At 32.5% G+C, this 16,741-nt stretch overlaps 2 protein-coding genes across 2 annotated transcripts in view; one reads left to right on the forward strand and one right to left on the reverse strand.

The window, feature by feature from the left end:
- LOC118198259 (fibroblast growth factor receptor-like 1) overlaps positions 1 to 16,741 on the forward strand; it is a 206,354-nt gene that overhangs the window by 100,738 nt on the left and 88,875 nt on the right. The gene's annotated exons all lie outside the window — the stretch shown is intronic.
- Positions 3,439 to 6,008, reverse strand: LOC146993417 (uncharacterized). Its single transcript, XM_085807803.1, has 2 exons — positions 5,938 to 6,008; positions 3,439 to 4,744 (listed from the first exon to the last, which is right to left on the reverse strand). Exons 1-2 carry the CDS (start codon positions 5,938 to 5,940, stop codon positions 4,370 to 4,372), a joined length of 378 nt encoding a protein of 125 aa, XP_085663929.1. The 5' UTR covers positions 5,941 to 6,008; the 3' UTR covers positions 3,439 to 4,369.

Genomic DNA, 16,741 nt, shown 5'->3' on the forward strand with positions numbered 1-16,741 from the left:
CTTATTATTATTTAAAGTATGGTATGAATATTATATTATATATATTTCTGGTATCCTTCTGATTTCGTATTATATATTTTTCTATATATTTCTTATTGTTATTTTTATGCATAATGTATTTAACTGCAGTCTATGTATTCTTTTATATGTATCAACCAGGAAAACAAACACCTCCGATCTTTTCGCATATATATATTTATGTGTACCACAATGTTTCTCTGCAATGTACTTATTAATATAATAGGTATATTCCCTGTATGCGTATTGTCTACATATGTATACTCCTATTATTTTTGTGTATTTTATTGATAATGCATACATATCTGTATATTCATCGTTCTGGTACTTACCTACTTAAGTGTTGTATTTGTTCATCGCATATTCACTGCAAGTACTTATTGTATTGGTCCCACCTGCAATACTATCTGTATCTGCACTAAATATATATGCTTTAAATCTCTGTGTAAATAATAGTATATATATATATTGCTTATTGTAAAAGACAAAATATATTACATCAACATGGTCTTGTACTTACAATTTTAAATATATCCTCACTATGTTTATACATTGAAACTATTGTTTTAGTACACACATAACCTGCATTGTATTTTTAATTTATTATTTCTATTGCACTGTTGGAGTTGAAAGTATACCGTCGATATATACCATCTATATTGTACTTATAGTGATGTGTATGTTTTATATATTGCATTTGAACAAAACCGGCTACCCACTTGGAATGTTAATTTCCAACCTTTAATGTCCTTGGTACTTCAATACTTGTAATGCTATTTGTAACGTTCATGCCTTCTTGGTGCCGTTCCCCCATGTTAAAACCTTTATGTTATTATAATTCTTCTTGTATTGCATATTTATTTATAATTCCATATTTATTGTATTTAATTATTATCATATAGTTACTTACTATTTCAACCATTTCTTATTATATCTGGCTAACTTAAGCATATTTAATATTATCGCATATAATATTTATGTTTATTATTTCTTTTGTCATTATTAACCCTTGTTTAGACATGTAATTTTTATTTGATTTTTAATAAATTCCCAGTGGCTCTTTGGGTAGTGAACGGCACGGGTGCCTGGATCCGACGTTGGGCTTTGGCGCCGGGAGCTCTCATGTGTAGATCTCCTCTTTTTGGTGTTATCTCTAGACAGGGGTGGACGCGGTGCTATACCGATTAACCTAATGGTAAAGGGGACAGTGCCCGCGTCCTCCGTCACTTGTCACTTGTACTTTATATTGCACTATTTATTTATTGTATTACTTTTATACTCTCTGTTGTAATTGCATGCATTGCAATATGTTTCTTGCATCCTCTGTTCCCAAATCTGTAGTCATTGTACAGCTGCCTAGCCGCTGTAAAGGCCATGTTTCTCACCCAACTCCTTTAATTCTTCGATAAGCGCTGGATAGTGGAGGACGAGGGGCATGTACCTGCTTACCTCTGGTAGACACCAGGTGCCCCAGTTCTCCGTCATCTGTCACCTGTCACCTGCCTTCCATCAAGGAAGCGCTCAGAACAGCTGAATGTACAGCAAATATTTATATGCAAATATTTGCTGTATTATTATATATTTGTATGTATAATATATTTGTATGTATAATGCTTGAATGTATAATATATATTTGCTGTATATATATTATACATTCAAGCAAATATTATACATTCGCCGGTTATCTTAAAGACCGCACTTAATCATTTCCCACAACCAAGGTATGCCCACAACAAGGAGCGTAACAAGGAGGCTGCGCCAAGGTTCATGTGCGGACCTTATAATTTAGAACATAACTTTAATTATACTTTAACTGCCAACCGGCCAGACTACGTACACCATATCGCATATATGAACGAAGTGGAATTTCTCGTTAAAAGGACGGACTCAAGCAAAGGAGTACCAATAATTATAGTCATTTTACATCCCTATGTCATAATCTTAAACTGCAGGTTTCTGCAGATAAGTCAACGGCCCTGATAACTCATAAGCCGCGTACTATCCCCACACGAAATCCGTGCATGAAGCTTGAGGGGAAGAACATCAAAATCGTCCCTGAATTCAAATTTCTGTGTCTTATATGGGATAAAGGACTAATGTGAATCTTTTACCTGCATTAACTGAAACTGCATTACAACTGAAACTGAAGCCGTAGTACGGAATTCTCGCCAGTTACAACGCATCATGGGGTGGTAAATCCTCCACACTCATTAAATTTTCTACACCACTGTTATTGAGATCATCCTTTATGCAGCTGCCATCTGGGCTTAGCCAATGAGGACCAAAAACAACTGCTCACAAGCCAACGGTCGTTTGCTTTAAGCCTGCGGATGGCGTATAGGACCACAGCCACCAACGCCGCCATTGTCCTCGCAGGACTAATTTCCCTCCGTATTTGAGCATAACAGAAGGCTGCCTAAGCTAGGATCAATCAGCTAATAGGAGTTGCCAGTTTCCATAATCTAACATTCAGCTAACTGCAGTATGAATGCTCTATCAACTACATGCTCATGCAATCAGGGCTCAAGCGCTAGAGCACACATATTGAGATCAACAGCAATCGGCGCCATCAAAACATACAAGGAGCAGATCTTCAAGTCTTTACAGATGCTTCCAAGACCTCCGATGGAGTAAGCAGCGCCTTTATACTTTTCGGTGGTGCACATTCACTTCTGACTCGGAAGGGTTATCTGCAACCCTGGGACAGCGTTATCCAGGCAGAAGTACTCGCTATAACGGCAGCTATTGAATACGCTCTGGCTTCTCCCTGTCCTTTCATCACTATTTACTCAGACAGCATGTACCCTCTTCTGGCAGTCTTAAAACATAGCCCCCAGTCACGACTCTTTATCAGCATACAGCATCTTTTGCAAAGCAGTGCCCATCAACACATGCAACTGGTATGGGTTAGAGTACACGCAGTTCTAACAGCCGAAGCAGTTCTAATAGCCGAAGCGTTTGCCAAAGGGGCAAGTAGCAACATTAAAGCAGAGGAAATCAATATTCCGGCACCTCCCTCTCAGTTGAAAATGGAGTTTCTTCAAATAGCCACCCTGAAATGGCAACAGGAATGGAACCTAAATGATACCGGGAGACATACATAAGACTGCTTCCCAAAAGTTGACCTTTAAAGACATAAGCCCATCCCACAAAACAACAACTTTGATACGGGCCATGGACAGTTTTTTTTTGTTTATTTCCTTTGCTTTGGCATTTCAGAAACTGCAACGTGCCTCCCCAGAACCCAGACCCAGACCACTACGTCTATTAATACTTTCTCACCAACGTCACTCACCTACGTCAGTGCTTCAGTAATGTGGCCACTCACAGATGCTTTATTATATAAAATCTTGTGGATCTGTGGATAAGATATGTCAGACTATCATCACGATTGCAGCTCTGAGACAGAACCTCTGCCACGTCATATAAGACTTTCTTTCGCTGAGCTACTCCCACTTTATTCAACGAAACATAGTATATCCTGAAATGCAGAGCTGCAGCAAAATCTGAACATTTAGCGCAGCATAGTGTGATCACACTTGAACGGCGTACCTTCAATTTAAACCGGCTCATTGCATTATATTCGATTAATCTCCAGCAGAGTGCTCCCATGAGCTGCGGTTAGTTGTTGCTTCCAGCCAGAGAAGAACGCGAGATCTACTTGTCTACTAAATGTATTTATATTGTACTAATTGTTCATTGTACTAATTTATTTTACTACATATTTACTAACCCTTATGTACTTTTGTATTGTACTACTTATTAATTGTATTACTTTTAAGCTTTATATTCGCTGATTCATATTCTGGCTTTGCAATATGTTTCTTGTATCCTCTGTTTCTAAATCTGTAGCCATTGTACAGCCACCTAGTCCTTGTATGGCCATGTATCATACCTAAATTCTTAAATTCTTCAATAAACGCTGTATAGTGGAGGACGAGGGGCATGTATCTGCCTACCTCTGATAGACGCTATCTAGTCTCTTTCTCCATCACCTGTCACCTGTGGTGCACCTTGGGAAAGCTCAAAGAACTGAGTACACTAAATAATGAATACTTTCAACCATTTCAAAACGTCAGCAAGCATCCTGTCGTTGGATTAAAAATATGCATACTAAAAGATGCCACAGCAGTTTCCTTCTCCTTCTCCTTTCTCACTACTTTGCTTAATATTTCAAAGTATTTAGGCTAAATTCTCTGTTGTTTGTATGATACATTTTTATCTGAATCCTTTTATAGTACAATAAAGTACAATAAAGACCCCAAAACATTATTCATTAGTTCTACTTTATTTAAAATTCGTGACAGTAACATTAAAATAAAATATTTCAAAGAATGTATTTTTAATTTGATCAATGATGATGCCCATGATGATGGCCGTGATGGTGTCCGTGGTGATGGCCGTGATGGTGTCCGTGATGATGGCCGTGATGATGTCCATGGTGATGATGATGCCCATGGTGATGATGATGACCGTGATGATGATGATGGCCATGATGATGTCCGTGGTGATGGTGATGTCCATGGTGATGATGATGACCGTGGTGATGGTGATGGCCATGATGATGATGATGACCATGGTGATGATGATGGCCGTGATGATGTCCATGGTGGTGACCATGATGATGATGATGATGCCTAGCTTTCAGCCCATAGTTATCTTCTGCTTTACAATAAATGCTCAAAAGGACGATACAAACAACAACAGCAATCAAAAGTGAATATTTCTAAAATTTGGAAATGAAATATTTCATTAGGCAAAGAACATTGAAAACCTATTCAAAGCCATTTTTTATTAATTAAAAAAGGGGAATTATGTGTTTTATAGGACAAAAGATTACAAATAGTTTTCTCTAGAATGTAAATGCGGCAATCTGACAGTTCCAACGATAAAACATGCTTCCGTAATCAGCTCATTTCAATTGTGGTGATTTTTTTCTGAATATGTGGAATATCTCTCTGAGGTTAGTGATTTCAATAAATGAAAAACGAAATAAAATGACTTTAGAAACTATGACAACACTGTTAGAAAATATAAGGAGAACACATTTAATTTAACGGTGACGAATAAGCATTATTGCCAATATATCTTCGTGTAGAAAATTGTATGGTGTCTTATAACGGAAAAGACACAAAAATATACTGTTTTGAATCTGAAATAATATCAGTGAAAAATTCGATTTAAAATTTTTATGGTTGGAAAAATGATTCTATTGAAATTTGGTTTCAGCGACATTGTGCAGTATTAAACGCTAGCGGTTCCTTTTTGTGATTGATAGGCAGAGGCCCAACAGGAGAGAATAAAAATCTTGTGACGATTTTTAAAGCATTTTAGATGAAATAATTTAAATACAATTTTAGTTATGCTTATATGAACGACAGATGGCAGTAAAATTATGTGCTTAGATTATATACAAGAAAATTCAATAAAGTGTTTACTCGAAATTTATGCAGTTATTGATTTACGCTTAACTCAAAAATTTCGGTTTGTACATTTTTAGCCAAAGTACGTAGAAGGAATTTCCCTATTAAACTATAACCAATTTTAATACTATCAATTTCATTTTTCAGCAATTATTTTCCAAATCGTCATTTTCCTTTTTAATTAAATTTTTCCATCAAATCAAAGAAAGAAATTGAATTAAGAGTATTAAATTTAAAATTTAGTTCTTCTGTAACGTAAATATTATATGTTATGTTTTTTTTCTGACTATGTGTGAAATTTTTGAATGCTATGTTTAAGTTCAATACCTAAATCTAACAAAGGAATTTAGGAAATTATTATGCTATTTTAGATCGCGAGCTTTTCTTTACCTGTCTTTCTTTACCATTCCTTATAAAATTCTTTCTGTTCAAATCATTACATTTTACACATCATTAAGAAATTTTAATAGAACAAGCACTATTAAAACAATCTCACCATGTTTGAATCTAAGTTTCCTGCAAATTTACCAAATTTTCAAGCTAAAGATTCCTTGCCTTGACGCACATCACCATCTCCTTATATAGTACTTTAAAAGCCAAAATTTTATGTCACTGTTAATCAGTGCTTGCATTTCTTCGCTTCAGTAGCTTTCGTAGTGGTCGATTGCACATTTTCATTTTTTTCTCAGTGTCTAACTATGTAATTAGTCTAGATAAAATAATCGTAACTATAAGGGGAAATGTCTAAAACAAATCCGAACTTATCATTCGAATGAAACAGCATTTATGAAATGATACATGTAAGAGTAACTGTTCTAACATAATTTGCCTGATTAAATAACAAAATGAAATATTTTATATTTTATAACACCAAATATAATCTGTGAAGATATAATATCTGAATAATAGTGATAGTCAAGTAATAAATGATAGTGCAGGATTTCTTCCTTCTCATTAGTACGAGTTAACTATGCTGCAAAAATTAACAAGTATCACAATATTAAAAGTAACAAAATATGGAAAGAAAGTACATATTTAGTAACTCTGAAATTTTATTCTAGGAAGAATAATATTATGGAACTGAAATTTTTTATGAACTTGATTAAAAAGAGATTCTTTTCTTATTTTCATATCTTTTAATTACTTTGCGGTTAATTATTTTGCACTTTTGTTTTCTTTCATTCAGATAATAAATTACTTCATAATTTAAACCTTGTGGGAAAAGCGTTTCACACGTATTCTTATAAAAAGGTGCTAGAATTTAACTCTGTAATTGCCTCTACGCAAAATTAAGAAAAATTCTTCATTGAAGATATGAAAACTTAGTATATCTAAACACGCAATGGACTGATGAATCTGAAATCAAATTAAATTCTATTGTGAGATAAAGTAATTTAAAAAAGATATTTTATATACATATATATGTTTACACACAATATATTCTCTAAGCACATACAAGTCTTTCTTTTTTCTTCTTTTCTCAAACGTTTTGAAGTACTCCAAACATAAAGTTCTCTCTACACTTTAATAAAAATACTAAAAACACAAAGTAATGAATATTTCACGATGATATTGTGAAGGTTAAGAAGTTAACTTGAACACTGAACAGGAAAGGAACTAGCAATCTCGTTTGATTTACAAATAAATTTAATAAATCTCGTTCAATTTAATTGAGTTTATGATTAATTTCTAAACATTAGCGTTATTCTTAAAATAATGCTATAAGAAATTTTAAAAATTAATTTAACTATGTTCGAGTAAAGTGAGTTCTAAGTGTTGTTGCATCTGGTAGTCATTCCTTGCATGAAACGTTCACAAGCAAGTTGTTAAATTTCTTCGTCATAATCCAAAATGCAGTTACAGTTTCTCCTCGAACATTGATTCTTTGATTGCTTTTCCATGAAAATCAAAACCTTTTCTGAAGTATTCTTTGTTGATACGAAAAGTTTAATTATTCTTTAAAGAACATAAGATTTTTATATCATATTATACTTCAGTAGTATATATTATGTATGTTTCAGTAGTATATATTATGTATGTTTCAGTAGTATGAGCTCATTTATACAACAGTTTATGGCAAACTTTTTCAAATTTCCTCATGCTCTAAGACACAGGAAGTGTATTATTTTATGCAGAAAACTGCACTGATACGATCAAGAACTGCTTATGTAAGGAGATCTTAGAAATGCATTAGTAGATATTCTTGTGTTGTCCTTTCAACATCCATCTCATACGTTTGTGTAGAAAAGGTTTACTGCATAATCCGGTGTGCTTCTATTAGACAAAGAAAAAATAAATGTAAATTTCTTTACTGAGTTTGCATCAGTAATTTTTAAAATCTCTCGCTGTGAAACTTGTCGAAATGTTTCTATCCTATTTAATATTATGAGGTTTCATTCCGCGTTACTCTTTAAGCAGTAACTCTGCAATTACAACTACTGGTACATTAGTGCATTGGGATATTACATGGAAATTAATAACTTTATAGCAAAGCAAGTGAGAAAGAAAAGCAAATATAAAATAATGTAGTGAAAGTAGAAACAGTGTTGCAGATAAACCACCAACCAAAAATGTTTGAGAATCACTCTTCTAATGCACACAAAAAGTTCTTCATATAATATTTGAAGCATGAAACTAGCTGCTTTGTATCCCACATAAAGCTTTATCGAACGCGGATGTTTTCTCAACCGAAAGTTTCATTATAATATTTCGTCATATAGATTTGTAAAATACATTGAAATTTTATTCGTTATAAGGCCCGTTGTTACCGTTTTCACATCACTTGCCTTTCACATTTAATGAGCAAGATGTGACATTTTAGAAACTCATTTTTCATAGCTTCATAGGAATTCTTAAATGTCATTTGCATTCGTTCATAAACAGAGATGATAAAACTTTTGAGTATTGCTGAGTAAATTTCCAAAACATATCCTCATTAGTAAATAACTATTTGCGTAAAATCCCCACGTTCAGGTATCGCAATATCAACACACATACAACATATTCAAATAGCATTTTGAATCTAATAGATGATGTAATAACTACACACTCTCTTTCCGCGACTTCTATGTTAAGTAATGTAGCACGTTATTAATTATTCATATATATTCTGATGTTAAATTTATATAAAATGTTACAAGTATAACTCAATAAAGTCAATGTGAAATTAATTAAAATGGATAACTGATTGCATTGAGCTGTAATATGTAAAATTAAAATAATTTTTCATCGAATTAGAGGAATCCAAGAAATGTACTTTAAATGCCTCATCATTAAACGGTTCTTCCTTTACCCATTTTTGTCTTGTACATGATTGCCATTCAACATGAACATTTAAACTCATAGCTATCTTGCATAGGTAAGTTGTAGAAATAATGGGAAATATGCTGCTATAAAAAATCAGAGGGGTTCAAAGGAAGTACAGTGAAAACGTTTTAAAAATCATTCGTAAAGCCAGAAACAAATTTAATAGTTTAAGGTACCAAGCACAACTAATTAGCTTGCTAACAACATGTATAACAGATGACGTACACAAAACGAAATTAAGATATACGATCAGTTGGATCACGAATGCAGAATTTGTCAATAAAACGAAAAACAGTATTCGGAGATAATCAGGTTTGAAATTTCATTGATAGGGTTTAAAAAAGAACAAATATCAGTGCCTTTTAAACCAGTAAAGCGAAAGTTCGTTCTTTCCGGCCTCATAAATAGGAAAGAAGTTATTATCGACCTTGTTAAGAAACTATCGTAATTATGCCAAAGTGACTGGCTGAAACATTTGTCGAATTCTCTTTCTTAAGTATCCCACTACTATATAATTAGCTTTACCAGAGCTCAAACATGATCATTTGAAGAGAAACTTTTCTGAGCTTTTATCATTTTATTCAACGAAGATGCGGTCTTGAGTTCTATGTAAAGACTAAGATGGTTTAAATATTAGAAGATTCGGAAAGTAGAGAAGTGTTTCGCCAAGGATAATTAACTTAGATTTATCTTTACATATTAAGTTAAGATATATCTTAACTTGTATATAAGGAAACATTATTTTGATTATTTTATTTAATATTTGGCAAGAAATATTATTAAATTAGAACTCTCTGATAAGGAGCAGTGGCATCAAAGTTCCCAATTATGTTAAGAATCCGTCTGTAATTTAAGCTGAAATAAATCAGATGTTATTCTAATTACTCATCAAAACTAATATGAAAAAGCAAATGTCATAATTTATAAAAGAGAAAATTTCATTTATTTAATGTTGCAACATTAATTAACTTAACATCTGCTACTATTTTACGTCACTTAAAATTGATTTAACTTTGTGAAACTGAAACACTGACCATTAGAGGGGATTCAAGAAATTCGGGGGGAGGGGAATTGAGTTCTCCATTATTAGAAACGTTGCCTTTTTTAAACACGTTTATGGTGCAAAGATTCTTTCAAATTACACTTGATCTTTGACTGTGTAAATCTTCCAAAAATTTCACCATTACACCAATTACTTAAAAGCTATCATATTCTACATCTTATCTATGTAAAACATAAATTTTCGCTTTTAAATTAGCTTTATAAGCTTATGGGTCTATAAAAGCTGGCTGATGCAAGAGCCTAGACAACCGGGGCCAGCCATAGTGCTTGCTGCCGGGCATTAGTGCCCGAGGCAAACCGATAGCCATCAAAATTGTTCTCAATGTATTTATTTGTTGTTCTGCTTAAATCTTCCGCTTTTAATAATACCTTTTTTTAATAATACTTTCTTAACTCGAAAGGCAGTTATAATTAATTTAAATTTTGTAATCACATATATACCTCTTACATGATTAGATGCTTTATGTCCCGTGTTTGGTGCAGCAAAATCATTTAATGTAAATGTGCTACCAACCTGTGCGGAAGTAATAAAGTGCTATTTGCTTAATCGGCAAGAACTCTTAATCAAATGTAAATAAGAACCCTGCTTGGTCGCTGTGTGTTCACCATTAATAGGAAAACTTCACCCATTTCGAGAAAAGGAAGACTTTTCTTGACTTTACTTCTCTTGATTGAGGTCAAGAAATATTACATAAAGTGAAAACAATTAATGGCAAATACGAAAAGTTTAGAAAAGGATGGTAGAATTAATATTCAAAATAATTACGAAAAGTTTAGATAAGGATGGTAGAATAAATATTCAAAAAGTGTTGTTTCATTTACAGAATAAGCCGTGGAAAAAGTTTTGAAATTTCGTTCTGTAAATGCAAAGACGTCTCAATTTGTGCTTGTAATATGTATTTGTGTTAACTGCAGCCGAAAGAGCATTTTGAATCAACCAAGAACGTTTAGGAAAATGGTCATTATAGCAATCGATAGAAAAACTACAAAAAGGCTTCAGAAATTTCTGCGTAAGACCAACACAGAAGAAAGAATTCAAATAGATGAGTTGCTAGGAAGTAAAATTAGCTTAAAAGGAGTGGTTTCTCGCCCTTTTATTTTCTGCTTCTGAGAAGGCGATTTTTCTTCCTTGATCCTTAAATGCTTCGGACGAAGATAAAATACTGAATATATTTCCAAAAAAAACAAACAAACAAAAAAAAAACCGCGTAGAACATAAATAAAACCTTCAGCTTTTCAAACTATAATGAAATTAAGAGATTTAGCTCAGGCACATGACAGGACTGGAATTTTACTCAAGTTATTGACAGTTATTGTCAATGATGCTTTAAAATTTATAGGGATTTTGACCAAAAAGGATCTATAAAATATTACTGAATATACAGCGAGATCAGATTTGGTTTGTCTGATTATGTTAAAATCACATGAGGGTAGGAATGCTTTCGCGGAGGACTTTGCAAGAGAAACCGAATCATATCCACGGTACACATAGAGAAACTCAAGGAAACGCCCACACAGCCTGCAGGATTTGAGCTGGATAGAACTCCTAGCGGCTCAGCAAGATCGAGAGAAAAAAAGCAAAGTGATCTTGTGGTAAGTGATTAAAGATCAGGCCTTATAATGGTCTATGGTACTTATTTTGATGATCAGAAGGAGTAAACTCAGAACGTGTTGTGCAGATGCCCCTTAGCGGTGTGTTCTGGATAGATTTCTTTAAAAAAATGGAAATTAAGAGTTGTGTAGGTAAATTACAGTTAGAGTAACTAAAGTCTGAGCATTAGTTAAGTATCAAAGTTCGAAAAAAATTGACGGTTGTGATGTGGGATATTTTTTAAAGTTGGTCGACTTCGAAATTATTCATTAATCTTAGTTATTACGTTATTTACAGTTTCTACACTGTATAGTAGATGTGCATTATATATCAAGATCAAAAGAGAACTATAACTGTTTTCAAGGTGAATGTTAATGTTTATTGTACAAAGAGTAGCATTTTTAAAGAAAGTCAGTTCCTAAATTTAGCAATGAATTTTTCTGGCAACTACAATTCAAATATTTACCAAATAATATTGGTTGATAGTTTTGTGATGAAATGTTTAATTATAGCTTTCACTTTTGTAAAAGTAAAAATTGTAATTAATGATTATACAACTTAAGAAGCTCCCTTTTGCTTGAATCTGTCTATGACACCTTCATAAAAGCTCCACACATATTGTAGCCGAAGTCGTATCGATGCATGCTAAGCATGGAAAATATATAATATTTCAAAAGAACTTATGCCGTCTGTAGAAAATTCTGAAAATAGGGTATGTCACCAATTTTCTAAGCTCTTTTATCTGCAGGTGGACCAATGATTAATTGTTATGAAGCACGAAACACTGTCTCCCTCTCAGTAAGTGCATGTCTGGAAAGCCCTTCCTAAAACTGCAGCAATATAATGACAGCATAACGACAGGAAACCCACTTAATGCCATTTTTTACCTTTCTTCGAATCAATGGCACGGAGGCTAACACTTGTCACAGACTCGTTTGGTAATTAATTTTATTTTGCGTTCATTACGCACAGCCGAGGTGCGAAGTAACTAACATTAAATGTCATAAGCACAGTAAACGAGTTTTCGGTTTAAATTTAATTGCGGAGAAACTTACTTATGGAGTCATAAATAAAGCCTCAAGCCTCATTAAGCCTCAAGAGATGCTTAATGTGTAAAACATGTGTTTTAATTCGATGATATATTAAAATCTATATCATTTAAAAAAGCCTCACCATTACTTCGAATTCACACGAATTTCAACAATATTTTTAAAGTAAATCTTGAAGTGAAGTGATTATTAAAACGTAGCTCAATTCATTACTTAAAGTAATCCTTAATGTAATTTATTGCCGATTTAGTGTTCACATTTTATGTAGCTATTTATGAATTGCCTGTCTTCATTATATTATATTCTTAAATTGATATACGTCGAGTTAATTTTTAAATAGCAGGAAAGAAAAAGACGTAACAAATACGTATATTAGATTCCATTAGGAGTATTGGGTAAGTTGATGTTTCAGAATAGTCTGTGAGGAGTTTTAAGATGTTCAAATGTAGCAAATGAAAATTTATAAGTATTTGAAGGTAATGCAAAAAATTATGTTTTTTATATTACTGCTACATAATTTATGTTAATGCTTATCTTTTGGAAGGAAAGTATAATTGAAATTTGCAATACATAGTTGTATGTTAATCTTTTTTTTTTGTTGTTGTTTGTTTGAGCTAAATCAGTTCTTTAGTGTAGTTAATTACGCATTACACTGAGAAACACGTTTGGTTTTACATTTCAATTTATCGAAATTAATCAACAAATTTAAACCTAGATGTTCAGTTTCATTTAGGGTTTCAATAAAGTAACACATCGAAATAAAATTTATCGAAAAATGATTTTATTGTTACTTCATCCTGCTTTCGTCTCTAATTTTATGAATAATAAATTTCATTCACCGATCGTTTAATTTTCAGCTTATTTTATTGGTTATTAAAATATTATTCTAAGAGGAAAATATTTGCTTCAAAAGGGAAAACAAAGATTGGTCCAATTACTTATTGAAACAATAATCGTTAGTAAAATTTCACAGAGTTAATCGTTGATTAAAGTTTTCACAAATTGTAATCGGTGATTATATATGCAAAAAAGGGTTTTTCGTGCATCAGAAATATAAATGTCAATTAATGCAATGAAATATACATTCCATACATTGCTGGCTGAGTACTTGTGTAGTTTTTCTCACTGAAGACATTCTAAAATGAAAGGGATTATATATATGCATATACAGATATATACTGAGAGATATACGAGAAAACAGCACTGCACTCGGGTAGTTTCTTCTGCAAAAATAGAATTCTGGACTAATTTAGATAGGTCGCTAGTTTTATGTCTTAACATTAATGGTGAAAATGTATATTATATACTAAACAACGCAACTTAAGAGTAGTGTATTAAACAAAGACTAAGACTCTGTATATCTAATGGAAATAAATTTCGCATTATTCCATCAAATATAAATAATCTGCAAAAGAAAAGAAAATATTTGTAGGAGAATGTTAACTATAGTAGACTTTTCCGAAGAGTCCTATAACGTTATAAAATTTGAACAGCTTCGCTTTCTTTACCTGTTTAAACATACCTTATACAGACGAACTACCATCCATGAATTGAAACTAATCCATGAATTGAACTCCAGGTAACAAACAATTGCAAAATGCGATAACTATTTATTTGATAATCCTTGTAATTGTTTTAACTGTAAAAACCAAAGTGAACAATAACTTCTCAGTGACACATGCAAGATTCAGATTGCCACAAAATATTGAAGTCACAAAAGCACAGTTCAAGTTTCCCCTATCAGGCATCTGTTGAAATTCGCTTTCTTTCATCTAATACTAGTCTTTAACATTTAGCAAAATCACCTAGCAACTATTCACACATCATTTGACGGGAAACGGAAACACTACCATTCTACCAAGAGGTAAAGTGCTATTGTCTAATTTCCCGCATGTCTAGCATTAGGAGATGTTGAGTTACAATCAACTACTTATCGCTCGGAGTAAACATTTAAATAAATTAACTCAGATTAGTATCAATTTCTATGTGAGACCCTCACTTGCCGTTTAAAACTAAAGAGAAAAATCACAGTTTTAAGGGATGATTGGATAATATGATATGCTTACGGGAAAACACACTAGGGCTGTCTGCCTAAGGTAGGAATGATTTCGTGAAGAATTTTTAAGGACAAGTGGTTCATATTTAAAAGAGTCTATACTAATTGATACCAAACATTTAACGAAAAAGTACGGGAAAACTCACTTACAACCTAAGGCAACAAGGGAATCTGCAAGACGAGAATGAATTCCTTTTTGAAATCAACTAGCAGGATCATCGCAAAAATAGTTGGTTACACACGGTGGTGAAGCTCATCAGGCAAAACCACTTAAGTGGGATTTAAGTTTTACTAGGATTTAAACTTCTTGCACGTGTTTATATTTTGCTAATTTTCTGGTCTGAGCATTGTAAGCTGAAGGAAGTTAAAACTGTGTTTAACTGAAGCTTTATTGTTAGTAGATAACCTAATTGTTAGTGGTATAATTATCACAACATGTATTTAGCATGGTATAAGTATGAGGTTATGAAATTCTGGACGAGATTCATTACGGCAAACGCAATCGAAAATAATTAATTATTTAAACTTGTTTGTGATGTTAAAATACGGTTTCGGTCTAAGGAACTAAACCATTCAGCAAATTGAAAATCTCCCTTCCTTTTAATATAATTTACGTAACAACTTTCTTAATCCCTGAAATAAGGTAACTAAAGGTTTTGGAATAGTTTTCACTCCGATAAAGTCTCTATTTTCCAATGTGAACAAAATATTTCATTATACTTTACTCTCAGAATATTTGAAGGTAATCGTCTTTCCACAAAATCAATCTAAAGTAAATCAGTGGAAGGCGAAATTGTTTTCTACCTTTTTACGATGCGGATAGCGAGAAGAGCAGATGAAAATTCTAGATTACAGTATTCAAAAAGAAAAAAGGAAGTACATCAAGAGAAACAAAAGATATAAGTTCAAGGAAACTAATGGAGAAAAATCTGAGTGGAATTGTTTCATTGCTCATCATGTACATTAGATGTGTCAGAAGAAAACAGGTATAAAGTTGTTCAAAATGGAATTCAATTTCTCGTTTCAGTCACCGAGTGTCCCCGCTTTACTATTATGGGTACACATCCATAATAGTAAAGCCGGGACACGCGGAGTCACAAAAGTTTAATCCGAAAACAACAAGTGCGTTCATATCGTATAGTAGTTTTATTTTACACATCAGAAGAAAAAAAAATAGCTTTAATTTTCAGGAAAACGAAAGGACGCCCCTTTCATCTCTCGGAGATAAGGTTTGTAGCCTTTTCCTAATATATAACTACATTTAATTTAATAGGAAAAACTCTATTTTATTTGTAAACGTTCGTAAATGCAATATTTCTGTACTCCTTTCTTCAAATAAAGTTAAAATGTTTATCTTTAGAGTAATTCATAACGTAACACTGGAATATTTCTGCATTAGCACTTCATCTACAAATTACAACTTCTATGCAGTTCGCTCGCAATTTGAAAAACTTGAAATTGCTTGGATTTTATCTTACTACAGGCTATTTTGTTTCTTTTACTTTCATTTCGGTAACATTATCAAAAAATTACTTCATTTAAAAAACTGTTGTTCTCTAGCTAGTTATAATTCTGATTGATAATTATTCAGAACATGTTTTCAGCACGAAAAGCAAATTAAAGTATTATTTTAAATGTATATTTTTATTATACATGCAGTGTGTAAACCCTGTTGCTAAGATATAAAAACATTACTGAGTATAAACTTCACTTCTTTACTTGTCGCTAAGCTATAAAAGGTAAGATATAAAAAGGAAATCGCTAAGCTATAAAAATTTCACTTGTCGCTAAGATATAAAATTCTTAGAACTCATAAGTTTCATTTTTATTACTTGAAATCATTTTTTTTTCGCTTCTTGAATAGGATGTTAAAATAATGTGACTGCGAAAATTATACCTTTAAATATTAATGTATAATGTATATTTCCAGTGGCAGAGCATCTCAAGATAAACTAAACATTCTCTGAAAAAATTACCACCTCACGAGCTCGGGGGTTTGAGAAAATATTGAATCTAATATTAATAGATGAAGATCTAAAAGTCAAACATAGCAAAATGTTTAATGTTTCATGTGAAATTATCTCATTCTTTAGAATGCAAAATTTGTGGATGTATTCGATAATAAATTTACTGATGTAAACCACTTTTAAATGCTTATCATTAAACGATTGTGATGTTATCTAGCCCAGATTTAGGAAAAAATTACTAAACAAAATCGCTCGTTTCAGTTATTCGG

This window comes from Stegodyphus dumicola, chromosome X1 (assembly GCF_044657685.1).
Source record: "Stegodyphus dumicola isolate Sdum_Otavi_A_Nest chromosome X1, ASM4465768v1".
NCBI classification, from domain to species: Eukaryota; Metazoa; Arthropoda; class Arachnida; order Araneae; family Eresidae; genus Stegodyphus; species Stegodyphus dumicola.